Raw genomic sequence first — 27,041 nt, 5'->3', positions numbered from 1 at the left:
CACATGTGGTGTGTGAATTAAAAGTGTTGCTTTATTTAATGTAACTTCTAATGCTTTGGGTTTAAAGAACTTCATTGTTATTGTGTTAGTAAACAGTATTTAGTACTGAAGAGAAGGAGAAAAGTTTGCTGATTTTACATTTTTCACAAGCAATTTTCTGAACTTTAAACATACTTTACGATGGTTTATTGAGAAAATTAAGTTATGGTAGATTGGTTACTGCAGGGTTTTTTTTTTTTAACACATCTGGGTAGCATTTGGATTTTGAAATCGTCTCACAAACTTTTTCATATCTATCGCAACATCTGTTTAAAAAGAGTAAGCTGTGCTTTTATTTTTTTCCAGATTGAGGCATACAATTGACATTTTGCCTTAAAAAAAAAACTTGGGAGAGGAAGGTGGACATAAACCAAGATCCTTTTGTAAGTGCACACACCACATTTGCTTGTGTTTGAAACTCAGCAGTGCTTGTGTGTATCACATTTATTTTTATTCTTGGCAGAGAAAATAAGGATTTTAAAATTTATTTATTTTCAACTTACAGATGGAATCATATTTATGCCTTAGACTTCCCAATCTGAACCTTTTATTTTTTATTTTTTAAATTTATAGATTACTTTGTGGAAAGGAACCAGTGATCCACTTTTTGGCCTATGGAGATATTCATTTGTAGTCTAAAATTTAATATTTAGAAATAGGTAATCTTGTGTGGCTAGTGTTTGGACTAAATTGTGTCAGGACATTTTCCACAGTTTCACACATGTTGACCATGTGAAGTGTTAGTATTCACTTCAAAGTGAAGTTAGTGGTTGGCCACCAAATAAGTCTTCTGAACTGGGAGATGCCCCGGTAATAAGGGTCGTGGTGAAGCAGAAGTCTGTGTCTTGAGCTCCACAGAGACGTAGCTTTTCTAGCCCATCCTTTTGGCTGGGAAGCTAGGACACTATTTTTAGGTAAGCTTGTGGTTTTTGGGAGCCAGTAAGTACCTCTCTATCAGCTGGTAAACTTGAGTTTTGCAACTGTTAGCGAGCAGTTTAATTTTCTGATACCATAAATATTTAAACTGCATTGTTTTAAAGTTCATGTACACTTATGGAGGGCCCAGTGCTTTAATGAACAGGGGAGTGATGCTAAACAACAGCAGAGATCATTCCTACTTGCAAAGGGCCTTGTGCAGTTTAAAAATATACAGCGTGTTCATGGAAGACTAAGAATATATTGCAGAGGGGCCTACAAATAAGTAGACCAGATCTTATATGTGCATTTTTGTTTTCTGTGTAATAGGTAGGCTTGGTATTAATATGAAATGCAAACTAGTCTGTAATTGTCAGGCTATATTTAAGATCCAGTTATAGACCCAGCACAAGAAATAAGGTCCTTTGGCTATTGTTTCAAATGAATAGAAGATTTAGGCCAAGTTTATCAACTCACAAGAGAGGGGGAGGGGCTACTTAAAAATTATAAGCAAATTGTTGTGGTGGTTTATTTTCATAAAGTTAGATAAGTGCGCATACAAATATAATTTGATTTCTAAGTAATATTTTGAAATGTTTTCTAGGAGAGAACTATGAAATGTGTGGAGTGGCCACACCAGCTTATAGTTCATTTAAATTGATGCGTGTAGTCAAGATTATTTCTGTAGCATTGGCTAGAAGGAGCATAAAACAGTGGTCTGTAACTTCAGGGGTGGCTGGGTAATACTTTTGAGTAATCCTGAATTTAATTGAGTTAATATATCTTTTAAAAAATAATATTGTAGATATAACATGAAGACTTTGAGTTTACATATAAATTTTTTTAAAGCCATCAGTTGTTTAAAACAAATTCAAAGTTTTTCAACATATTACCAAACAGTCACACCAATTTGTTTACTTTTGTTATTTTACTGGGTCATTTTCTCCAAGAGCAGGAAGTTGTCTGGTAAAACCTGAGTTTGTATATTCATCTTGCTTTTGAACAAAAACAAACAGAAAAGCAAAACTAGTTGATTCATCATATTCTTCAAGGAATGCATAGCATACTTAAAATTGTATTTATTTATTTATTTTTAGAGAGAGGGGAAATGAGGGAGAAAGAGAGGGAGAGAAACATCGATTGGCTTCCTATCACACACCCTCAACTGGGGACCTGGCCCGCAACCCAGGATATGCCCCGACCAGGAATGGAACCAGTGACATTTCAGTCCACAGGCCAGCGCTCAGTCCATTGAGCCACGCCAACCAGGGCCATAGCATATTTTTTGACTGAACCATTCTGCGGTGTGAATGCTTGTGATTTTTGTTACTCCTGTGCCACATTTAAGGTGTTCTTGGCACATCTGAATTTGCCTTTTTGTTTTCTTTTGTGGAAATTCTAGTGAAAATAGTTCTGTAAGGCAACCATCCTATCAGTAAGCAATATGTATAACTAATATTCTTTAAAATTTTTTATGTTTATTCATTTGTTTTTATGCAGAACCGATGCATGCTATGGTAAGCAAATTTGAGTAGTACTGAAGTGTATGAAGTAAAAAAAGAATAAAAAGAAAAGCCTTTGTTCTTCATCCTCCACTTTTAGCCTTCTTCCCCTGAGCTGACCATAGAAAACAGTGGGTGTCACTTGGCTTTTGGGAGGTCTCGCTGTTGCTGATCTGCGCTGGTAGGAGTGGTAGGGAAGGTGTGGCCACTGAACTGGTTTAGAGGTTGTGCAGGGACTACTCCATTCTTATTTCCTGTGATGTTAAGTAATAGTGATAATCTTAAACTATCATCAATTGAGATAACTGTAATTGAATTGTTAATGAAACACTCAAACAGCTAATTACATTGTCAGATTAATAAAGTTTTTGATTTATTGATATTTTAAGAATATAAATATTTGTGAATTGAAGTCATATAACTTTAGGACTGGGTAATGGTGATAATTACCATCTGTGGAATTGTATGATATGCTGCACAGTATCCTTACCATTCGCTTTTTGTAACTCCTCTCTCCTTTAATTCTCATAACAACTCCACAATAGTCTTTGTTATTTACATTTTGCAAGGGAGGAAATTAAGACTAAATGTGAACTGACATAACGTCAGATTGGTAAGTAGTGGTGCTGGTGTTCTGTCTTAGAAAGCTTGTGCTCTTTCCATGATAATAGGCTGTACTGCTTCTGTCTAGCCTGTCTTTATTTTCCAGATGAGGATTTTTAGGCTTGGAGAAGTCAGGTGACTTGTCCAAGGTCACATTGCTAAGTAGTAGAAACATTAAACCAAAGTTGTTATATCTCTGGACTCTTATCTCAGGACTCATGGTCCTGGCTAGTTATGCTACATTTTATTGAAATGCTGTGAACCAGCACACTGTGTGCTGTGAATACTGGATACAAATGCTGCAGAACTGATATATTAGCAATGATGTTTTCTGTTGTGTATTTAAAAGCTCCCTTCTCTCTCTTTCAGAAATTATAAAGAGCTCTGATGGGCTATTTGGGTGATACCCAGTGCAGTGAACTGCAGGTGAGTAAAGTTTAGGAGAGCCTTATTTAGAAAACAAGGACATGGTAAAATCTGAGAAAGAGACAAGAGATAATGTAGATGAGAGTTTTTGGCTGGAAAGTAGGTGGAAAGGAGGTGGGACAGGGTGGAAGAAGGGTAACCTGAAGATGTGGGTCCTGACTGAAATGGCTACTTCTGGAACAGACTGGATGAAGCCAAACAGTCTCCAAAGAGACATCCTGCCGCTGTGTCAGTTTATTTGAAGAGAAGTGAGGGTAGGTTAATCTTCTACCTCTGTTCTGAATGCGTGACTGCATGGGAGCTCACCCTGTCAGTGCGATTGGGACTGGACAGGTCTTCCAGTTTCTGTGTCGACATTCTGGAGTGGTCATCACCTTGTGCTCTCAGTTAACTGTTGAATTGTTTCCCCTGTTATCTGCTATGTGTATGTTGTCAAGAATGACTATATATCTACTTTTTTAAAAAAAAGATTTTATTTATTTTTAGAGAGGGAGAAGGGAGGGAAAAAGAGAGGGAGAGAAATATCAATGTGTGGTTGCCTCTCACATGGCCCCCACTGGGGACCTGCCTGCAACCCAAGTATGTACCCTGATTGGGAATTGAACCGGCGACCCTTTGGTTCTCAGCCTGTGCTCAAGCCACTGAGCTACATCAGTCTGGGCCATATATCTGCATTTTTGGATCTAGATACTGAGAACAGTGTCTAGATTTTGTTTCTATCAATAGAAAAAGTTTAAACTTTTTTCCTAATGATTGTGATCCCTCCACACGATGGTTGTGTTAGTCTTTCAAATTATTTATCTTTTGCTGAAATACTCTGCTAAGTAAAGAAATATTTATTGTTTCACAGTAATTTAACTTCTTGGTCCATTCATTATACTACTTTGGTTTTCCATTATTAAACTTAGAAAATGATAATATTAGAGAAAAACAACTAGAAGATTGTTTTAGTATTGTCCTTGTGGAACATCAGTGTTAAAGGCATGTTTTTAATATATTCTCACTGCCAGTCTTTTGTTAGACATCACCAGCTCTGGAAGGCTTCATGTTAATAAAATGACATGCCATCCTTCCTTTTGGACTCTAGCTATGTAAGATTTGCAAGACATTGCCAGCTACTTTTTACTCATTTGTTTTAAGCTGGAGTTTTTAGTTTTCTATTTCTTGTGGTTAAAATAACAGTTTTTCCCTTTTTAACTGTAGGGGAGTCTCCTGGCCACTAGACCTTTGATCTGTCCATGAGTCCATACTGCTTTTTCACTGTGACTCAGTCCACCACTGAGGCTGCAAGTTCCTTGAGAATCCCAGAGACTTTAATGTGACAGTACTCTATACTTTTAGGATTTATAATTGAATCTGGGCTTGCTGATTGCTAAAATAATACTTGGTTGCGGGGAATTCTTTGTTTCATGAGTATATGCTTGTGTTACACGATTCATCCCCCACAGGGTCATAGGGATGATCAGAAGACCAGCTGGGGTGGTTTGTTGTTTTGGAAAGCTAGGATCTGGGGGTGTCATAGGTCATTGTGATAAGGAGTGCAGGAGGGCTTTCAGTTAAGGCCAGAGTGGACATTATGGGGAGGGGTGAACCTCTTCTTGAGACTGTATCAAGTTTGTGTCCTGGAACCCCTCTATGCCCTCAGTATGGTACAGCTTTCTTAAGTTAGGATATTTAATAAATTGTTAAAATTGGGGTTAGTCCACTAAAATAGTTTATTTTCTTTTTGGCATTCCATTAAAATATGTTTTGCTCATTTTAAGTTATGATGCATATAATTTGAATGTTTTGTATGTACTAGATCATAAAACAGTTCCATGTTAAAGGTGTCACTATTTAATTTATTAAACATTTTGAAAGCCTGCAAATTTTCATCAAGTCATGTGCTCATAATTTACTTAAATATTAAATTTTAAAAATTTATTTCATAGAGAGAGGGGAAGGAAGGGAGAAAGAGAGGGAGAGAAACACTAATGTGCAGTTGCTCCTTGCGTGCCCCCCACCGGGGACCCAGCCCGCAAGCTAGGCTTGCGCCGGGAAACTGAACTGGTGACTCCCTGGTTCGCAGGCTGGCATACAGTCCACTGAGCCACACCAGCCAGAGCCGCTGAAATCTTTTTATATTTGGTATTTATGTTATTGGCTGGTTTTCAGTTGATACTTTAACTTATATTAAAAGATATTATTGCATTTTTTTCTGACTAATTATATCTCTAGGATAAACTTTTTGAGTACATTATTAACATGATATGAATGTTTTTATGGCTTGCCATACTGTTTTCAAGAATATTTTATCAGCTTGTACTACTATCAGATACATGGATATTTCTGTTTCACCATAATTGTACAGAAATACATTTTTTCCTTAAAAAAATTTAAGCTCTTTTAATAGTGTAAAGTGGCATTTGTGTTTCTTTTTTCTATAATGTTGAACTTCACTCTTTGAATCTCTTCATGTTGAATTGTTCATATTCTTGGCTATTTTATGCAATAAACTATTGATGTGGGTTTTGGATAGTAAGGCAAGTATAACCAGCTAATAAAGAGGTGATTATTAAAAAGATAACTAGAACATATTCAGTGAAAATGTTCAAAGAGGGTCTGGTTTATATGTTAAGTGATGTTGGGGCTAGTGTTCGAAAGGGGAATAGGTACAGTTTTGCAAATATTTCTTGGGCATCTACTGTGTACCATGTGCTGTTGTGTCTTCTGAATGCTTCTGAAGTTATCATAATGGCGCCTGCCTGGTTGAGAATGCTTGAGGTTTGAGCAGTTGGGGATTCCGGCTACTAAAGTCCCTTTGTGGCTGCTTGGAGGGCTGCGGGATCACTCTCTTGACACAGGGGTGTCCAACCTGTGTCCTGCAGGCCTTATGCGGTCCAGGATGGCTATGGATGCAGTCCAACACAAAATTGTAAATTTACTTCAAACCTTTTTTTTTGCTCATCAGTTTTATTAGTATTTGTGTATTTAATGTGTAGCCCAAGACAGCTCTTCTTCTTTCAGTGTGGCCCAGAGATGCCAAGAGTTTGGATGCTCCTGGGGGAGAGAGCATCTTTAACTCATTCATGGTATATACCACTGTGCCATGGCACTCTCCTTAACAGCTCTGTTCTGAGGGATACAAAGATGAATAAAACATCAGTCCTACAGACAAGGAAGGAATCATCTGGTAGGGAGAATAGGAGTACCAAAAAAAGTGAAAGAACTAATAGGAATTTGATAGGTGCTATAAAAGGGGTTCAAACTGTTTAGGTAGTAAGTGGAAGGCATGATACTGCTCCCTTGGGGATGTGGAGGAACACTTCAACTGAAGAGGTGGCATTTAAGTTGTACCACTGCTCATTAGAACATTGGAAAGAAGAGGGCATTTGGAAGGCAGGATGGTGTGACCAAAGACTGGCATGGGTGGTTTTGGAAATGAGGCAGGTCACAGGAAACTGTATATCCAGATTACCTGGACCCTGGGATACATAAAGGAACATAGTGGAAGGTGGGGCTGCCAAGTGGTCAGGACTGGGTTTTGGAGGATCTTAAATGTCAGACTAAAGATCAGAGTGATGGATTGGTAGTGCAAAGAAACTTGAGACAGGTTTAGTTTGGTTCATGCTAATAGTCCAAGTGAGGGATGTTGAGGGCCTGAGTTGAATTGGTCACCTTGGGACTGGAAAGCAGATAATGGATTCAAGAGATACTTTGGTCCTGGTTCTGTTGGTTGGGCATTGTCCCACAAACCGCAAGTTTGTGGGTTCGATTACCAGTCAGGGCACCTGTCTACCTGAGTTGCTGATTTGGCCCCCAGTCAGTTGGGGCACATATAGAAAGCAACCAATTGATGTTCCTCTTCATGTCTTTCTTTCTCCCTTCCTCTCTCTCTTAAAAAAAAAGATATTTTGGAGGCTGAACAGAAAGATTTGTTGACTGATTAGAAGGGTAAGAGAACAGTCAGCTCTATGTTTCAAGTCAGGGATGATGCTGAAGTTTTCATGGTTGGGTGGCTGACAGATGGGGCATCATGAATAGGGAAGTCAGGAGGAAGAACAGGTCTCAGAGGTTCATAATAGAGAAAGATGAATTGGGTTTTGTGTTGAGATTAAGGAGCTCATAGAAAGTTGAAATCAGAATTTTAATCCTTTAGGAAACTGATGAGGAAGTTGGGGCCCAGAGGAGTAGCTGGACGGGTGAGGTCTCTCAGCCAGTTAGAGCAGAGCGCAGACAAGCTTTCTGACTCCCAGCCCAGCACTCTTTCCCTGCCTCAGGCCTAGAAGTGCTGTAGGTTCTCAGCTGTGGTTTTCCCACACCTAGAAGTGTGGGAAAGTAAGGTCTTTATTTTTAATTAAAAATTTTTTATTATGGAAACTTTCAGACATACGGAAGTGGAAAGAAGACTGTAATCAATCCTACTGACCCATTGTCCAACTTCGTTTTTTATTTTTTATTATTATTATTATTATTATTATTATTATTATTATTAGTTCTCACCCAAGGCCATGGTTTTATTGATTTTAGAGAGAGAGAAAGGGGGAGAGTGTCTGGGAGAGAGGGAAACAGTGATGTGAAGAGAAACATCAATCAGTCGACCTCCCGCACGTTCCCCAGCTGTGGATTGAACCCGTGTGTGCCCTGGCCAGGAATGGAACCCACAGTCTTGGGGTGAATGGGGTGTCACTCCAGCCAACTGAGCCACCTGGTCAGGGCCAGCTTTAGCAGTTATTAATGTTATTTCATCTCTTTTCTCCCTTCCCATCAATTATATTGAGCAATGGGAGAAGGTGTTTTGGTGACTTTAAATTTTGTGTATTTGCAGGTAAGGAGAATGGAACAGTTCAGTAGGATATATTTCAGGCTTTCTAGGGTAGGGTCCAGAGTAAACAGAAGTAGAATATACTTCCAAAATTCCTGCGCTGCCTCATACTTGTTTTGGGCAAATCATTTAAGTCTTTCTGAGTCTTAGCTTGTCTGCGAGATGGACATATCACCTTCAGTGAATCACTCTAGATAGAGTATGTAAAAGCTGTCTGTGAACTCTAAACTTTGAGACTGAAGTAGCATGGAGATTTTAGTTGTCAGTGCTGCTGTTCATCCCTTTGAGCTTCTGTGGTGCAGGAATGAAGTTCATACTAGTCAATGTCAATACAGTTTTAATATTCAACAAATCTGTGTTATGTCTGCCCCTGCAGCTTCAGTAGTGAACAGAACAGACAAAATCCCAGCTCTCATGGAGCTTATGTTCTAGATCCAGAGGATAATAGTTTTATAGTAATTAATAGCTATAATAACTAGTACTCTTATAGTGATTAGTATAGGCCAGGCACTGTTCTAAGTGATTTCATATTTTAACCTATTTAATTTCTTGCAACTATCCTGTGAGGTAGATACTTTTATTTTTTCCATTTCGCAGGTTTGGAAATGAGACAAACTTTTATGCAGATTGCCTCAGGTCACAATGCCAGGACTCAAATTCAAGCAGATCTGGCTTCAAGCCTGTACTGTTAACCCCTGTGTCATAGAACATCTTTAACTCGTTATGGCGTGCCAGTGTTTGATGCACATAAAAAAGTTAGGTCCATATTGAAATTGTTCCTAAACCGGTAAGTGTTCTCTTCTTGTAAAAGGCAAAATAAAAACAAATGGAAAAAAAAATGGCAGTAGCCCTCTGCGGATAGAGGTGTATTAGTATTCTTTCATAGAACAATGTTTTTCTCTTTTTATAGGCTTCATCAGCTTTCTTGGTTTCTTTCTTTTTAATTTTTTTTTTATTAGAGAGGAAGGGGGGAGAGAGAGAAATATCAACCTGTTGTTTTACTTATTTATGCATTCATGGGTTGACCTGTTTCATGTGTCCGACTGGGCACTGAATCTACAACCTTGGTACACCTGGATGATGCTCTAACCAACTGAGTTTTCCAGCCAGGGCTCTCTTGGTTTTTTAGATGCAAATGGCCACCTCAGTAGACGGCAGTTATTTTTCTGCTGGCCCTTGAGCAGGATCTCTTCTTGAATGAATCCCCTTGTTTATAATTCTCTTTTCCCTTTTCCTTTAGTCCCCTCTCTTTTCTTATCTTGGGGTAATTCCCTTTTCTGATCTCTTCTGCTCTTTGTTCTTCCCTTTTCTCATAGCTATGCTGCGCCTTTCCCGTCTCAGCTTTTTGCTTTCTCTTCTCTGCCTATCTTTGCCAGCCACTGTGAACCTTACACTGTGCTTTGGCTTTTCTAAGTTGATTTAGTGGATCTAATACTGGGACCAATTTCCTGCCTCTGGCTCTGCCCTGTTAGCTCAGTCCTCTTTCATGGGTGGCGTTCTGGGAAATGGGCAGTGAGCATTTCTTAAGTTTGCATCTGGATGAGAACGTGGGCCTGACTGCTTTAAGGAGGGCATTATGGTTTGTATGCTTTAAAAATTTTTTTTAGAAAACTATATTGCATAAAATTTCACCATTCAAACCAATTTAGCATATAATTTAGTGGCATTAAGTACATTTAAGCTGTGGAACTATCACCACCGCCCATTTTCAGAACTTTTTCATCCTCCCAAACTGAAACTCTTCAAACAGTAACCTTCCATTCCACTCTCCCTCAAGCCCCTGGCATCTACCATTATATTTTTGTCTCTGAATTTGACTGCTCTAGGGACTTCATATAAATTCAGTAATGCCATATTTATCCTTTTGTATCTGGCTTATTTCACTTAGCATGAAACCTTCAAGGTCCATCTCTGTTATAGCATGTGTCAGCATTTCCTTTTCAAGGCTGAATAATATGCCATTGTATGTGAATATCACATTTAAAAAATCCATTCATCTGTTGATAGACAGTTGGATTGCTTTTATCTTTTGGCTCTTGTGAATAATGCTGCTATGAATGTGAGTGTACAGATGCCTGCGTGAATGCTTGCTTTCCATCCTTTTGGGAATACTCAGAAGTAGAATTGTTGGATCATATGGTAATTCTATAGGAGGAACCACCATATGGTTTCTATAGCAGTAGCACCTTATTATGTCCCTCCAGCAGTGCATAAGGGTTTCCTTTTCTCCACATCCTTGCCAACACTTGTTATTTTGTTTTTTTTTTTCCCTATAGTAGCCATCCTAGTAAGTGTGAAGTGATAACATACCTTGTTTTAAAGGTGTCTTATGTAGAATAATAGAATTTCAGGACTAGAAATAATAGTAAGGTTTCTAAGTCAACTAGCAGTAGACAGCAAAGAGTATTCTCCTATGCCATGGCATTTCTACTCCTTCCTCACCTGGACACAGGCATTGGGGCAGATGTGTCTGTACTGGATCTCAGGCTCAAGATGGGCTTGTGTTAGGGTACATGGAACGCGCTTTGGAAGAGATCCGCTTTCCTATTTTGTCAGAAACCCTATTTCTTCTACTTCTTTACAGTTTCCAACTGTGTCTTCTGGGTTATGTGGTCTTCTTTCCAGCTTCTTTAAGGAATAAGACAGTTGTATTCAAATAAATATACTTATTTTAAAGAAATTAGACATGTTAGAAATGAATGAGCCCAAGATCAGTCTAAACAGCCTAGCTGGTTAAAAAGACTATATTCAATATCAATTTGAAGGACACCTAAGTATTACTACTGAATGTTAGCTATAATTTCTTATGTGAAATAAATCATCCCTTTAATCTTTTTTAAAACTTGGAAAAGAAATTAAGCAGTACATAAAATTAGAATGTATTTTATATTTGAGAGAAAATTATAACTTCGGGGTTAATTTTGGTTTTGAATCACTTTCAGTTAATGAAGACAGTTTAAATTATATTATGAAAATTTTTAGGACTATAGTAAGTTGGAAGAATAGTATAATCAACATCCAGTTGTTATTTAGCATTTTGCTGTAATTTGCCTTCTCTCTCTTTCTCTGTCTAAAATAGATAGGTAGAGTTTTTTCATGAGCCACCTGAAAGTGAGAAGTGGCAGACATTTTGAATGGCACTTCATACATATTTCCACAGGTATCTCCTAAGAATGAGGATATTTTCTTCATAAACGTAATAGCATTGTCACACCTTAGAAAATAATTCAATAATACTACTGGTGAATATCAAGTCTGTATATAAATCTCCATTTATCGCCAAATGTATTTTATTTCTCTAGTTTATTATGTCTCTTTAGTTTTTTAAGATCTAGAATAATAACCCCCCCCCCCCTTTTTTAATCCTTACCCAAGGATATGCTTATTGATTTTGGAGAGAGAGAGGAACATGTATGTGAGAGAGAAACATTAATTGGTTGCTTCCCGATTTGGAATCAAACCCACAGCCTAGGTATGTGCCTGACCGGGGATCGAACCTGCAACCTTTGGTATATGGGATGACACTCCAGCCAACTGTGCCACCCGGCCAAGGACCCTTTCTGTTTTTCATGACAGTAAAGTATGTTGTTTGTTGAAAAATTATAAAATGCAGGTTAGAGAATCTATAATCCATCACTCATAGATATTCACTTTTACTTTTTAAATTTTGGAATGATTTTAGATTTACAGAAAAGTTGTAAACGTATGTCAGAGTTCTTACGTACTCTTCACTAAGTTCCCCGCATTACTAACATATTACATTTTTATGGTACATTTGCTAAAACTAAGAAAACGTCATTGGAACATTTATATCAAATAATTTTCAGATTTCATTTGGATTTTCCCAGTATTTGCACTAAAGCCCACTTTCTGTTAGTGATCTATTCTGGAACCACATTGAGTGTAGTTGTTAAGTATTCTGGACTGTGACAGTTTTTTGGACTTTCCTTGTTTTTCTGACAATTTTGAAGAGTTCTGGTCACTAATCATCAGAGAAATGCAAATTAAAACCCCAATGAGCTATTACCTCACACTGGTCAGAATGGCTATCGTCAATAAATGAACAAACAAGCGTTGGCGAGGATGTGGAGAAAAGGGAACCTTCATGTACTGTTGGTGGGAATGCAGATTGGTGCAGCCTATGGAAAACAGAATGGAGGTTTCTCAGAAAATTGAAAATGGAACTGCCTTATGATCCAGCAATTCTACTTCTGGGTGGAATATATCTGAAGAAACCCAAAACTCTTAATCTGGAAGAATATATGCACCCCTATGTTCATTGCAGCATTATTTACAATAGCCATGCTATGGAAGTAACCCAAGTAAGTGCTCATCAATAGACAAGTGGATAAAAAGCTGTGATACAGCCCTGGTTGGTGTGGCTCAGTTCATTGGAGCATCATCCTGTAACCAAAGGTTGTGGGTTTGATTCCTGGTCAGAGCACATACCTAGGTTGTAGTTTGATTCCTAGTCCAGGTACATATGGACACAGCCAATCGATGCTTCTCTCTTGCATTGATATTTCTCTCTTTCCCTTCTCTCTCTGGAAGCAATGAAAAGGTGTACTGGGGTGAGGATTAAAAAAAAAAAAGCTGTTTACGTATGTACAATTGCATATTACTTGGTCATAAAAAGAAGAAATCTTACCATTTGCAGCAGCATGGATCGACCTAGAGGGTATTATGCTAAGTGAATAAGTCAGTCAGAGGAAGACAAATACCATAAGATTTTACTCATATGTGGAATCTGAAAAACAATATGAATGAACAAACAGAACAGAAACAGGCTCATACATGCAGAGAACAAACTGATGGTTGCCAGAGGGGAGGGTGGTTGGGGGACTAGGTGAGAAAGGTGAATGGGTTGAGAAGACCAGATTGATAGTTACAAAATACTCATGGGGATGTGGATGTATGGCACCAGAAATTTAGTCAATAATATTGTAATAACTATGTATGGTACCAGGTGGGTACTGGAAATACCGGGGAATTTGTAAAGTATTTGGTTATCCAACCACTATGCTATATACCTGAAACCAACATAGAATAATAGTGAATGTAAACTGTAATTGAAAAAAAAAAAGGGAGTCCTCATCAGGTATTTCATAGAATGTCCCTTGGTTTGGGTTTTTCTGATGTTTTTCTCATGACTAGACTATGTGTTTTGGGAAAGGAGATAATTAACTTTTAATATTTTGTTTCATATGTCTCAGATTTTTGTGTAAAATATTCTGTGTGCACATACACATTTTATGCAAATAGGATTATCAACTATGTATATTATTTTGTAATCTGTTAATTTACAAAATAGGATTATACTTATAACATTATTTTGTAACCTTCTTTTGTCACATCTTTCCAATAACCTCTATTCTTAACACTGTTTCTGTAGGGAACTGGTCTGAGTTTCAAACATCTGGTTTGAAAATACAGTTTTAGAACATAGACTATTGGTAAATTGAAGACAGCCTTTAAGAGGGATGATGATGGTGGTGGTGGTACCTTTTTGTTTTAATTACACAGTTGGCTCTTTTATATTGATTTATGTTTTACTTAAAAAGGTCACCTGTTCTATATGATGATGTGTTTATAAGTCTAAACAGATAACATGGCAGGAAAAATGAAATGCAAAGAATAGAAAATGTTTATAATAAAATTTTCTTGACAAGCAGCAACCTTTCTAGAAGTCAGTCTTTTAATACAATTTTCTTGCTTTGTAAATAAGGTTTTTGTTTTTTCATATTTTTTTGATTGGTAAGCATATGAAATGATTTGGGAAGAGGTTTGCTGTTCCACTTGTTTATGCATTCATTGGTTAATTCTTGTATGTGCCCTCACCAGGGATAGAACTTACAATGTTGTCGTATCAGGATGATGCTTAAACCAACTGAGCTACCCAGCCAGGGCATAATTTAAGTGCTTTAAATTATGTATTTAAAGCATTTTCTTTGTTATGTTGAATTTTATTCATTCTGGAATTTGGGAAAGTTTACCTCTTTATGAAAGAGATTATTCAAAATAGAGTAAGATTGATGATCTTAGTTTCTAGTTTTCTTCTCAATAGGCTTAACCTCTTTTCTAATGCTTCTTGCATACTCAGTGATTTTATGAGTTTTGGAGAAAAATGCAAGTCTGGCTGCCTGTTAGCATAGTATAATAAATAAAACTTTATTACTTTGCAGAATATTTTGCCTGTGTATTCCATGCAACCATCACAAATTCCAGTTTTGGATAAAAGTAGATAAATTTAAAGATAGTACAACTGTTTTTTATGACTTGGCATTCTTATGAGAACTGAATTTGGTACACGACAGTTCTTGGAATGGTTGGAATTTGGGTTATTTTGGGTCATCTCTTTGGGAATTCAATTGAAGTATTTATTGAATAGTTTTAGTGAATTGAATGCTTGTCATGGGGATATCAATGATGTAAAATATGACTTGTATTTGTAAGATAGTTGTGTTGGGCAGTTAAGGCACCTGACGTGAAATATTTAATCCAGGATAATGAGTGAGTAAGAAGCCAGATCAGTCTGTAGGAAGTAATGCTGGTTGGGGGAGGAGAGCATGTTAGAGAAGCAGACTTTGAAGTATTCATTTAAAGCTGGGTAGGATTTAGGTCCAGAGAGAAGAGGGAAAGCATGTTCAGGCAAGGGAAGGACATTGTCAGAGACACAGCATCTGGACTGTGCTTAGGGCTCACTGGGGGAGTGTTGGGAAAGTTAGGTTGTAGCCAGACCGTGGGTAGCCTGGATATCTAGTAATGCTCTTAGAAGTTATTTTATAGGTATTTTGGAGCCACCATGCCACCTCTAGAGTAATGGTTCTTATCTTTTTCCTCCCTGGGGAGGTATGATACACTTTGACTAGTGGCATGGTCTCACTAAGGTCATGTTGCCTGTGGGGGAAGGGGACATATTGTGCAATGCTTTCTTCCTCCACTGTGCTGGCTCATGTGGGTAATTTTCAGAATGTATCAATCTGGATTTTCTTTCTTTTTGCCACAATACATTTACTACTTTCTATTAAAGTCTTATTTTCAGGATAGTAATGGAGTTTCCACAGGGAGAATAATGTATGAGGCAGATTAAATGCAAATTACTGACTTTTTAAAAAGTGGAAGGAGTGAGTGAATTAAAAAGAGGAAGATGAACTTGTTTGCAAATGGGTGAATGTAAAAAAAAAAGTTGGGAAAATATAAAATTTCATGATGCCAAGTATTGCCTGGGAAATGGATCTTGGAATCGTTGCATGTCATTCCATGAAAGCTTTGTGCTGTTGCAAACAAATGACACAAAACAATGGGCGTCTCTGAGAAGAACAGTGTGAACGAATCTGAGCATCACGAAAGGAAAACTTTTAATTTTAAAAGTCAAATGATAGCAAATTTGAATGCATTGGATGTACTAACCTCACCTTTAAAAAATCATTATTATTTAGCTCTGGCTGGTGTGGCTCAGTGGATTGAGTGCTGAATGTGAACCAAAGGGTCACTGGTTTGATTCCCAGTCGGGGCACATGCCTGGGTTGTGGGCCAGGTCCCTGGTGTGGGGTGCGCAAGAGGCAACCACACATTGGTGTTTCTCTCCCTCTCTTTTTCCTTCCTTTCTCCTGTCTAAAAATAAATGAATAAAATATTTTAAGAAATCATTATTATTCAGCCTTGGCTGGTGTAGCTCAGTGGATTGAGCACAGGCTGTGAACTAAAGGGTCGTTGGTTCGATTCCCAGTCAGGGCACATGTCTGGGTTGTGGGCCAGGTCCCCAGTGGGGTCCGTGTGAGGGGCAACCACACATTGATGTTTCTCCCCTCTCTTTCTCCTCTCTCTAAAAAAAATGAATAAAAATATCTTTAAAAAAAGATTCTCTCTTCTTCTTTAACCTTTGACATTTTAATTATGATTTGTCTTCGAGTGGGCCTCTGCATTCATCTTGTTTGGGATGCTCTGTGCTTCCTGGACTTGCATGTCTATTTCCTTCACCAAATTAGGGAAGTTTTCTTGCATTATTTTTTCAGATAGATTTCCAATTTCTTGTGCTTTCTCTTCTCCTTCTGGCACACTTATTATGATGCATATGTTGGATATCTTGAAGTTGTCCCAGAGGCTGCTTATACTATCTTCATATTTTTGGATTCTTTTTTCTTCTTGTTCTGATTGGTTGTTTTTTTCTTGTTTATGTTCCAAATTATTGATTTGATTCTCAGCTTCTACTCTACTGTTCTTTCCCTGTAAATTATCCTTTATTTCAATTAGTGTGTTCTTTGTTTCTGACTGGATCTTTATCTCCGTGCTTGGCAGAGCTGGTGACATGAGGTCAGCTAAAGGGGTCCTCTGAAGCAGCATCAGGATTTTCAGGTCAAAGGATTTCAAGTCTCCTCTGCCCAGAGTTTCTGCTCCCTATTGTGAAAGTGATGCTATAGCTGGGGAGAGGCTGCAGAAGAATTCTCAGTATCTCTTACTAAGATTATTTTTCTCTTATTAATGGTAATGCCTGCTTTTCATCACTTCTTTGTAGGATTTATATATGACAGGTTCCTTTTTTATTTAAAACCTTTCCATCATTTCTATTGGCTGTGGAATACAGCCCTCACTTCTTGTGCCCTTTGAGGTTATTCAGAGCTCCTCATGCTTCTCCTCTGACACAGCTGGAGTTTAAGTCATGTACTTACTTTCTCCTCTTCGTCATTTGCCTTGAACTCTTCTCTCTGAAAAGCTTGCATATGCTCTCCCTCTCATTTCTGCATGGTGAACTTCTGTTCACCTTTTGAGGTCAGTTCATTCCTCATGGCTTTTGGCAGATGGAATAAGTCTTTCTTGTAATTGTTCATTTGTGCTTTGCCTTTCTTGCTATAATCTGAGTTTCTTTACTTTTTTTAAAAATTGAAGTAATTGCAGAGACATTGAAATTATATAGGTATCAGGTGTACAGTTCTATAACATATCTATAACCTGTATATTGTATTGTGTGTTCCCTACCTCAAATCAAGTCTCCTTTCATCACCATTTATCCCCTTTTACCCCTTTTACCTCTGTCTCCCCTCTGTCCCTCTGGCAAGCACCATACTGTGTGTCTATGAGGTATTTTTCCTTAATCCCTTCACCTTTTCACCCAGCCCTCCAACCATTCTCCCTTCTGACAACTGTTAATCTATTCTCTGTGTTATGAGTCTGTTTTTGTTTTGTTTGTTAATTTTATTCATTAGAGTCCACATATCAGTGAAATCGTATGGTATTTGTCTTTCTCTGACTGGCTTATTTCACTTAGCATAATACTCTCAGGTCCATCCAGGTTGTAGAAAAAAGTAAGATTTCTTTTTGTATGGCTGAGTATTATCCCATTGTGTAATTGTACCGCAGTTTTTTATCTTCTCGTCTACTGCTGGGCATTTGGGCTGTTTCCAAATCTTGGCTGTTGTAAATAATGCTGCAAGGAGCATATGGGTGCGTATGTTCTTTCAAATCAGTGTTTCAGGTTTCTTCGGATATATTCCCAGAAGTGGAATCACTGGGTCAAAAAGTAGTTTCATTTTTAATTTTTTGAGGTAATTCTATACTGTTTACAACAGTGGTTGCAGCATTCTCCCTTCTCACCAGCAGTGCATGAGGGTTCCCTTTTCGCCAAATCCTTGCCAGCACTTGTTTATTGATGACAGCCATTCTGACAGATGCAAGGTGATATCTCATTGTGCTTCTCATTTGCATTTCTCTGATGATTAGTGACATTGAACATCTTTTCATATTTCTATTAGCTCTTTGTATGTTCTCTTTGCAGAAATGTCTGTTCAGATCCTTTACCCATTTTTTAAATTGGATTGTTATTTTGGTGTTGAATTTTATAAGTCCTTTATAACCTTTGAAAACCCCTTATCTGATGTATCATTGGTGAATGTTCTTCCATTCAGTGGGTTGTCTTTTTTTTTTTCCCTTGTGAATTAGTTTTTTTTTTTTTTAAGATTTTATTTATTTATTTTTAGAGAGGGAAGGGAGGGAAATAGAGAGAGAGAAACATCAATGTGCGGTTGCTGGGGGTTATGGCCTGCAACCCAGGCATGTGCCCTGGCTGGGAATCGAACCTGTGACACTGGTTCGCAGCCCGTGCTCAATCCACTGAGCTACGCCAGCCAGGGCTGTGAATTAGTTTTTATTGGGACATAGGGATGAGTCACTGAGTAGTTAACAACCAACAGGGTACTGTCCATTCTGATATTCCTGGGATAGCTTTTGGAGCTTTTTCATTTTCTTGGAGCTGCTGCTCTTGCTACCAGCAGCTTCATCAGGTCCACTGCTGAGTGCCTCCTCTTTATAAGAAAATTTCCTCTTTTTTGGGGGAACACTCCTGTTTCCTGTCTCTTCAGTGTCAGTTTTTTGACATTGTAACTTTGACAAAGAGTAACTGGTTCCTCTTTAAACAAAGATTTCTTCCTCTTGAGATTTCCACTGCCAGTTGTCTCCTCAAGATCACTAATAATCGCCCTGGCTGGGTGGCTCAGCTGCTTAGAGCATTGTCCCAAGACACCAAGGTTGTGAGTTTGAACCATGGTCAGGGCACATGTAAAAATCAGCCAGTGAATGCATAAATAAGTGGAACAACAAATTAATGTTTCTCTCTTTCTTCCTCTCTCCCTCATCTCCCCCCTCTTCTGCTCTTCATTTAAAATCAATAAATAATAAATTTAAAAGATCACTAATAACCAGCTCCTCCTTGGAAAAAGATCTTTTTCTTGGGTTTGGATAAAGGGACAGGTGGGTCTTCCCTTCCATTCTCCTGAGGAGCCTCTTGGAGCTTTTGCTTTTCCTTCTTTTTGGGTTTTTCACTTGACTCCTCACACTCTTCCAGTGTACTGCTGATTTTTGAAGATGTAAGGGCAGTTATAGCCAGCCATTTCTTTTCCTTCTACAAGCGTTTACCTTCCTGTTTCTCCAGCTTCTTGTAATTTCAGCAGCTGCTTCCTCTGCATGAACCATTGCCTTCTTTATGACCTCCAGTTTCTTCTATAGAATCTCTCCAGTCTCATAGAAGGATAGCTGCTCCTCCACTTGTTCTAGAAGCTTTTCCCCAAATATACTTGCAGGTACTTCAGAGAAGCAATCATTTCGTGCGACAAATCTGCATTTGTTTGCCAGGTACTGGGAGATATGACCTTTGTTCTTGTCAGCTACTTGGCCAGTGAAAGTGGAGTGGAAAACGAGTCCATGTTTTTGGGGTGTTACCCCATGTCTTCAGGGCTCTGGAAACTTGGTCCCTGTGCTGACAATCACTCAGACACAAGGACTGGCCACAGTGGGTTGTCTTTTAATTTTTGGGATGGTTTCCTTTGCGATCAAAAACTTTATAGTTTGATGTAGTCTTATTTGTTTATTTTTATTTTTTGTTTCCCTTGCCTGGGATATATTAGAAAAAAATATTGCTGCAAGAAGTGTCAGAGACTTTACTGCCCATGTTTTCTTCTAGTACTTCATTGTTTCGAGTCTAACATTTAAGTCTTTAGTCCATTTTCAGTTTATTCTTGTGTGTGGTAAGAAGGTGGTCTAGTTTCATTCTTTTTGCACATATCTGTCCAATTTTCTTAATACCACTTACTGAGTAGACTGTCTTTACTGACTGTCTAGACTGTATGTTGTTGCCTCCATTGTCAAATATTAATTGACCATAAAGGTGTGGGTTTATTTCTGGGCTTTCTATTCTGTTCCATTGATCTATGCATCTGTTTTGAATTTGTGTTTCCCAAAAGCAGTGACGACATCCTCCAACTTTGAATTCTGTACTTCTAGTACAGGGACTGGCTTCAGGAAATGTTTGGTGAATTGAATTAATAGCAGTTCAAACTTGCATTTTAGCCATGTTTATACTGGTGGGAAAAACCCTACACGGTATATAGATTTTGATCTACAATCATAGTCACAGGATTAGAAGACTGACATCGTGAGGTTTGGTTACGAAACATTTCTGTACCTTCTGTTTAAAAAAATAGAAGCCTTATGGTTTGTTACATTTCACAATATTCAAAGCCATGTTTCATTTACAGATTTATCTCACTTATAAATTGGACATATTGTTGGTATGATCCTGACTTATGGTTGACATTTTGCTTGGATCTTATTGCACACTTCATAAAATATAAAAGAGAAGTATGGATTTGTACCATCAATAGCTGCTCAGCTTTGACCTTGATCAAAAGGCTGGTTGAGAGTAACTATTCAAATAGATAATTAAGCCAGCTGAGCTAGGAATGACGCTAGAATTTATAATTAATAAGTTTTTAAAATTTTCTCTTATTCTTTCCTCATCTTTAGGATTTTTGTCCCTGAGTCATGGAAGACAGAAGAGCTGAGAAGTCATGTGAACAAGCATGTGACTCACTCAAGAGGCAGGACTATGAAATGGCCCTCAAGCACTGCACAGAGGCCCTTCTTTCTCTTGGCCAGTACTCCATGGCTGACTCCCCAGGGCCGTGTTCACTGGAGATAGAAAGTATAAAAATCGAGAGTCTTCTTTACAGAATTGCCTCATTTTTGCAACTGGTAAGTAAACAGTGTTGATAAATCAATGTCTATACATGTAAAATGGCCTTATTCATTGAATGGGCACTGTTACTGGTCACTCCTTCTCCAGATCAACTAATTGTGAGCTTATGAGGTGAATGAAGTGCCTGGTGAGTGCCCAGTGTCTTTTCTGGCAAGCAACTGTATTTTTAAACGCTGAAAATTGTACTATTACATAGCACTTTTGATCATTCATTTAATAAATATTTATTGAGTGTATACTATGTATTAGACACTGCTCTAGGTACGTGGTATACATTGGTGAAAAATAAAGTTAAAGATCTGTTCTTCATGGTGCTTTTTCTGGTAGGGGGACAGACAATAAACACTAGACATTATAAATAAGTAAACACTTTAGATTGTTAGAAAGTAACAGTCTGCATGAAAAAAGGTAGAACAGGGCAAGGGATATCGGGGTTACTAGGGTTAGGGATAGGGTTGCAGTTTAAATTGGATCGTCAGGTGGTCCTCATTGATAAAGTGATAAGAAGGAGGCAAGGGAGTGAGCCATGTTGAAATGTGGAGGAAGAGTATTACAGGCAGAGGGAACAGGACCCTGAGGCAGAAGCATGCCTGCCATGCTTGAGGAACAGCTTGGAGGCCAGTGTGCTGGAGTATAGTGCATGGGGGTGCGGGGAGGGGAGAGGGCAGCAGGGCTAGATCCGCTGGGACCCTCCAGGTCACTCTGAGGACTAGTTTTTATTCTCCTTGAGGTGGGAACTTCGTGTGGAATTTTGAGCAGAGGTGTGGCATGATCTGATTTATCAGGAATTCTTTGGCTTTTGTGTTGAGGATAGACTATAAAAGGATAACAGTGGATGCAGGGAGACCAGTTTGGAGGGTATTGGAATAATCCAGGCCAGAGTTGACTGTGGCTCAGACCAAAATGGTGGCAGTGGAGATGGTGAGAAGTGGTTTGATTCTGGTTATAATTTGAAGGTATAACCAGTAAAATTTCCTAATGTATTGGATGCAGGGAATGAGGCACACAGAGCAGTCACAGTTGACTCTCTGTCTGAGCAATTGGCAGGATAGTCTTTCCTTCCACTGAGATGAGAAGGCTGTAGAACCTTCCTACAGGTTCTGTGCGGGAAGGATTCATTTTGGACACTGAGTTTGGGATGTCACGCAGAAGTCCAGCTGGAGATGTTGAGCAGGCAATCAGATATGCAATGCAGGTATGGAGTTTGGGAGAGAAATCTGGGCTAAAGATAAAGAAATTTAAGCATCTTGGACTATTGGGATATACAATCTTGATCCTGGATCACATCACCAAGGAGATGAGTGTTGATAGAGAAGAGGAGAGGACCAAGGACTTAGTCTTGTGGCCCCACAGTGTTGAGAGGGTGGGTAGAAAAAGAGGAACCGGCAGAGCAGCCTGAAGGGCAACTCTGAGGTAGAGGAGGACAGAGTACGATGTCCTGGTGGCCAAGTGAAGAAAGTGCATCCAAATGAGGGACTGTGCAGCAGTGTCCATCGCTGTTCCAGGAAGTGGTGGATGAATGTCTGGTTAAAAGAGTGTTTAAGACCGAATCAGAGGGAAGGAATTTAAATACATAATTAAATTATAGACAATTCTTGAGGATTTTTGCCCTGGAGAGGCATGTGCACGAGCGCGTGCGCGCGCACACACACACACACACACACACACACACACACACAAATGGAATAGATGGAATGGTAGCTGGTGAGAGAAGTGAAGTCAAGAGAATGATTTTCTTTAGATGAAAGAAATAATAGTGTTTGTTTATAGGACTGAACCAATAGAAAGCAAAAAAATTAATGATGTAGGAGAAATAGAGGAGGCTTGTTGGAGTGAGGCTCTTCAGTGGACCAGAGAGCAGATCTCCACGGTAGGTAGGATGGACTTCAGAAAGGAACATGGATGGTTTGTCTGGTGAGAGGTGGAAGGCAGAGAGTGCTGGGAAGCGGACAGATGTGGTGGTGCTAGTCTCTGGATATTTTCTTCTCGTATCTGTGGTTTCCTCATTGAAGTCAGTAGCTGAGAATGAGAGTGGGGGCTCAGGATTCGGTGATCTGCAGTTAGAGAAGGTGAGAAGTAGGAGTGTGAGTAAATGGACTCGGAAGTGTGTTGTGGTGTGTATTTGTATTATATAATCTCAAAGAGCACACAGGTTTGCTTTGCTCTGTGAATATTAAATTTGCAACATTAATGCTTAAACTTCGAAACAAAGCCAAGATTTTTTAAAAAAATAAAATTTCTATTTTTAAGCAGCCCTGGAACTACTTAATAATATTTATCTGGTATCCTTTATTTTGCAGAAAAAGTATGGGCAAGCTGATGAAGATTGTAGGCATGGTATGTATAAAAACAGGACTCTTTTCTGATTTGAAGACTTTGAGTTATTTAATTGGGCAATGTTTAAGATTTTATTTCTTCCATTAGCTAATTTCAAAAGTGACCATATGTAAGAAAGCCCACCTTACCGTGGTGACTAGTGACTCATGCGGATGCTGGCTTTCTTGCTGTGGTCGGCGTGCACTGGAACATTGTTGCCAGTAGCTCGTGAGTGCGGACACTCTGGTCACTCCCTTGGGAACACTGATAGTGTCCCTTTAAAGTACATGTGAATATTTTCCATCAGTAGGGCCAAATTTTAAGAATTGTAACACACATTGATTAAAATGTTAAGCTTGGATAAATTGAAAGACTGGGTCTGTTCCTCCCTCCTAAAATGTGTTTCCCCTTCGTTAGAAGATTTCCCTTGGAAGAGACTGACTAGAATGCTCTTTAGTGCTTTTTCCTATTTTCTTTTGGGCTGGGAATTGATTAAAAAGATTCTTCTTCTTTGGGTACTAACAGAATAAGAATCTTTGCGCATGTGATTGCTGTGAATTCACTAGACTAAACCTAGGAGTGAGTGGGAGAAGAGTTCAGTGTACATTCTCATAAACTCTTGGTGGGATTTTTTGCATAGCTTCGTGATTTGAATAATACAATGTTTCATTTATCCAGAATTTGGGTGGGGAGTTAGGTGTTTAAAAGAAGTTAACTTTTTCTATATACTCTTTCATGTAAAAATTATTAAAAGTACATATTAACGATTTTTGTTGTAAACCTTACAAAACTATTTATTCAACATACTTCTGAGGTATATTGGACATAACCATTAAAAATTCAGTGATCTCTTTGTGAGCCTCGTTTCACAAAATTTTATGCTTTGAGGGTTAACTGGAATTTGAAAGCTATCTAGTACAATAATTCTTTAACACAATTTTTACTGTCTGTGAACATTAAAAATTTACCAATAAGCCAAATAATAAGTCAAATAGCATTAAGGAACATGAAAAAGAGAATCATTTCTGCTTCTTCCTCCTTCTGAAGGAATCATTGCTAAGTTTGCTGTAGCTTCTGCACTTTTTTCTGTACAGATAAATACAAATGCTTATGATACATAGATGGGTTTTTTTCCCCTTAAGAATGAAGAGATTTAATACTGGTTGATGTGGCTCAGTGGATTGAGCACTGGCCTATGAACTGAAAGGTCACCAGTTCGAATCCTGGTCAGGGTATATGCCTGAGTTGCAGGCCAGGTCCCCAGTTGGAGGTGTGCAAGAGGCAGCTGATTGATGTTTTTCTCCTTCCCTTTCTCCTTCCCTTAACGTTTTCTAAAAATAAAAAAATAAACAAGTAAACAAAATCTGTTTTTTAAGATTTTTAAAAGATTTTATTTATTTATTTTTAGGGAGGGGAGGGAGGGAGAAAAAGAGAGAGAAACATCAGTGTGTGGTTGCTGAGGACCTGGCCTGCAACCCAGGCATGTGCCCTGACTGGGAATCGAACCTGTGATGCTTTGGTTCTCAGCCTGCGCTCAATCCACTGAGCTACACCAGCCAGGGCTAGTAAATACAATTTTTTAAAAAACGATTTAAAGGATTTGTGTGATCATCACAAAGCAGCTTGCTTTCTTACGTTCCATAGATCATGGATTCTTTCTAAGTCAACGTACTGCTCTAATTTGTGCTTACTATTCCATAGTGTAGGTGTGTCATAATTTACTCAATGATTTCCATATTGATGGACATTGAGGTGGTTTTGGTTTTCTAGCTTGTTATTATCATCTGTCCTGTAATAAATATATATTCTTTGTTACTGTTCCCTTTGTTTCTATAGGACAGTCTTAAAAGTTGCATGTCTGGGTTAAGGAGTTTTAAAAGGTTGGATATCTGGATTAAAATTATAAGTATTCTATAGTCATAAGATTAGTTTCAAATGCACACACACACCAGCAATATGTGAGAATGCCTGCCTGTTCCCTGTAGTCTCACTGACACTGGAACCAACCAGTCTTGACATTTTGCCAACTTCTTATGTGAGAAATGATCCCTCTTTCTTTAATTTTCACTTCCTTGAGTTCTGTGGAGGTTCATGTAGTCTTCTCATTTTGGAGACATGCAATGTCCCAAACATGACTTGTGAGAAGTCACATAAGAGTAACTGCTGTTGGTGAAGTAGTACATGAAAAAATGTTTCACTTTTCTATTAACTGGTTTTCTTAGTATTTTAAAGTTAGATACTATTTTACAATTACTGAATCACCAAAATAAAAGTTTAACCAGGAAATAAGATGATGGATATTTTTATATATCCAATCCTGGATTGTGATGCTAGTACCATGAGTATATACATATGTCCAAACTCACCAAATTGTGTACACTAACTATATGTAGGTGTTTTTTTTTTTTATACCAGTTATCCCTCTGTAATGTCAGGAAGAAAGTTGAACCAATGTCTAAGGTCAAGTTGTAGTGAGATGGCTATGCTCTTGTGGTGCTGGTGGAGTATGAAGTGAAATGCAGTTTGTTAATATGTTTATACCCTTTGACCCAGTAATCTTATTTCTGAGGTACTATCCCAAGTAAATAATCCAAAAGAAGGAAGAAGTTGTACGCAGAGAGGTGTTCATGGTAGCACTGTGTGTAAAAGTAGAAAATCTGTTAGCTTCTGATAAGGGAGGAGTTTATTAATGAAATTCTGTCCATTTCTTGTTACCATTTAAGTGATAAGTAAGAACATGAAAAATGCTTATTTAAATGCAAAAGCAGTGTATATGAAGTTTTTCATTTGGAATAGACATTTGGAAATATTGGCCAGCTTTATATGTATATATTACTAATTGTAGAATTCTGCTTTTATATGTTTTTTTTTTTCTTTCAACTTTTGGTGATCTTATTCTTATGTAAGATTATGTACCATGGTTATGCAGTCAGTCAGTAATAAAGAGCAAGACAAAAATCTTGACCTCTGTTAATTATTATACTGCTTTGTAATGCCAGATAGCTGTGGAATAGCTCCTATGTTAATGTCTCTAGGCCTCACTTTTGCATTTTATGTACAGTGTTGTCTTGATGTCTGTTCCCTGTCAGGCAATCAGGTTGCCTTCCTTGCAACTCTCAGCAAGCCTCACTGTAACTGTCTTCCTCTCCTTCCTTTTGCTGCTTCCGACCTGATTTCACTCTCTCAGGCAGGATTAGGAGATCAGGTAATCCTTGTCATGGAATTTAAAGAAGAAAATTTTTTATTATGAAAAATTTAAAACATACAGGAAAGTAGAGGAAATAATGTAATAAATATTCATATTCTCAAAACTTAAATTGTAACATTTTCCCGTATTTACTTCATTTAGTTTTTCAGAACTATTTAAATATAATTACAGATATCATGATATTTACTCCTAGATACTTTAGTGTACATCTCTAAAAAATAAGGCTATACTTGCACAAACATATTATTATTAACCTAATAAATGGATAGTAGTTGCCTAATATTATCTAAAACCTGTTGCATAATCAGATTTCCCTGGTTGTTCCCACAGTGTTTTTTTATGGTTGATTGTTAAACCAGAAACTGATCAGAGTCATAAAATTTTAAAGTTGCAATTCTACTTCTGTAGGAGTAAATAGGCTTTGAGTTGAGGACTCAAGGACATCTTGAAAGTAAACCACATAGGCTTTCATTTCATGGAATTCCGTTCTGTTCATTGTGTTCTAGATAGTGAAGGTTGCCAAACCAGTGACCACTGGGTAGTGAGGTGGTTGCGTCTGTTTTCATGATCTGAACATGAGTCGTATTGGGCATAACAGGAAACCTTTCATGAAACAGTGATTCTTCTTTGGCCTTTCACATGTTCCTTATGTAGGAAACTTAGACTTTTTACACTAACAAAGTGGAATGAGGTAAATACAGA

At 38.1% G+C, this 27,041-nt stretch overlaps 1 protein-coding gene across 7 annotated transcripts in view; it reads left to right on the top strand.

Annotated features, from left to right (window-relative positions):
• The window catches only part of HELZ (helicase with zinc finger), a 148,449-nt gene that overhangs the window by 11,214 nt on the left and 110,194 nt on the right, over window positions 1–27,041 (top strand). For 5 of the 7 annotated variants that reach the window (XM_045837209.1, XM_045837211.1, XM_045837210.1 and 2 more), the window contains 3 exons: window positions 3,429–3,485; window positions 20,584–20,811; window positions 23,116–23,152. In XM_045837209.1, the coding sequence (XP_045693165.1) occupies window positions 20,602–20,811; window positions 23,116–23,152 (247 nt within the window). In that variant the 5' untranslated portion in view covers window positions 3,429–3,485; window positions 20,584–20,601. Of the gene's footprint in view, window positions 1–345; window positions 423–3,428; window positions 3,486–20,583; window positions 20,812–23,115; window positions 23,153–27,041 lie in introns of all 7 variants that reach the window. The other 2 variants (XM_045837212.1, XM_045837213.1) reach the window with 1 other exon arrangement.

This window comes from Phyllostomus hastatus, unplaced genomic scaffold, assembly GCF_019186645.2.
Source record: "Phyllostomus hastatus isolate PE091 unplaced genomic scaffold, TTU_PhHast_1.1 phas_contig_210, whole genome shotgun sequence".
NCBI classification, from domain to species: Eukaryota; Metazoa; Chordata; class Mammalia; order Chiroptera; family Phyllostomidae; genus Phyllostomus; species Phyllostomus hastatus.
This window is presented reverse-complemented; position numbering and strand designations above follow the sequence as displayed.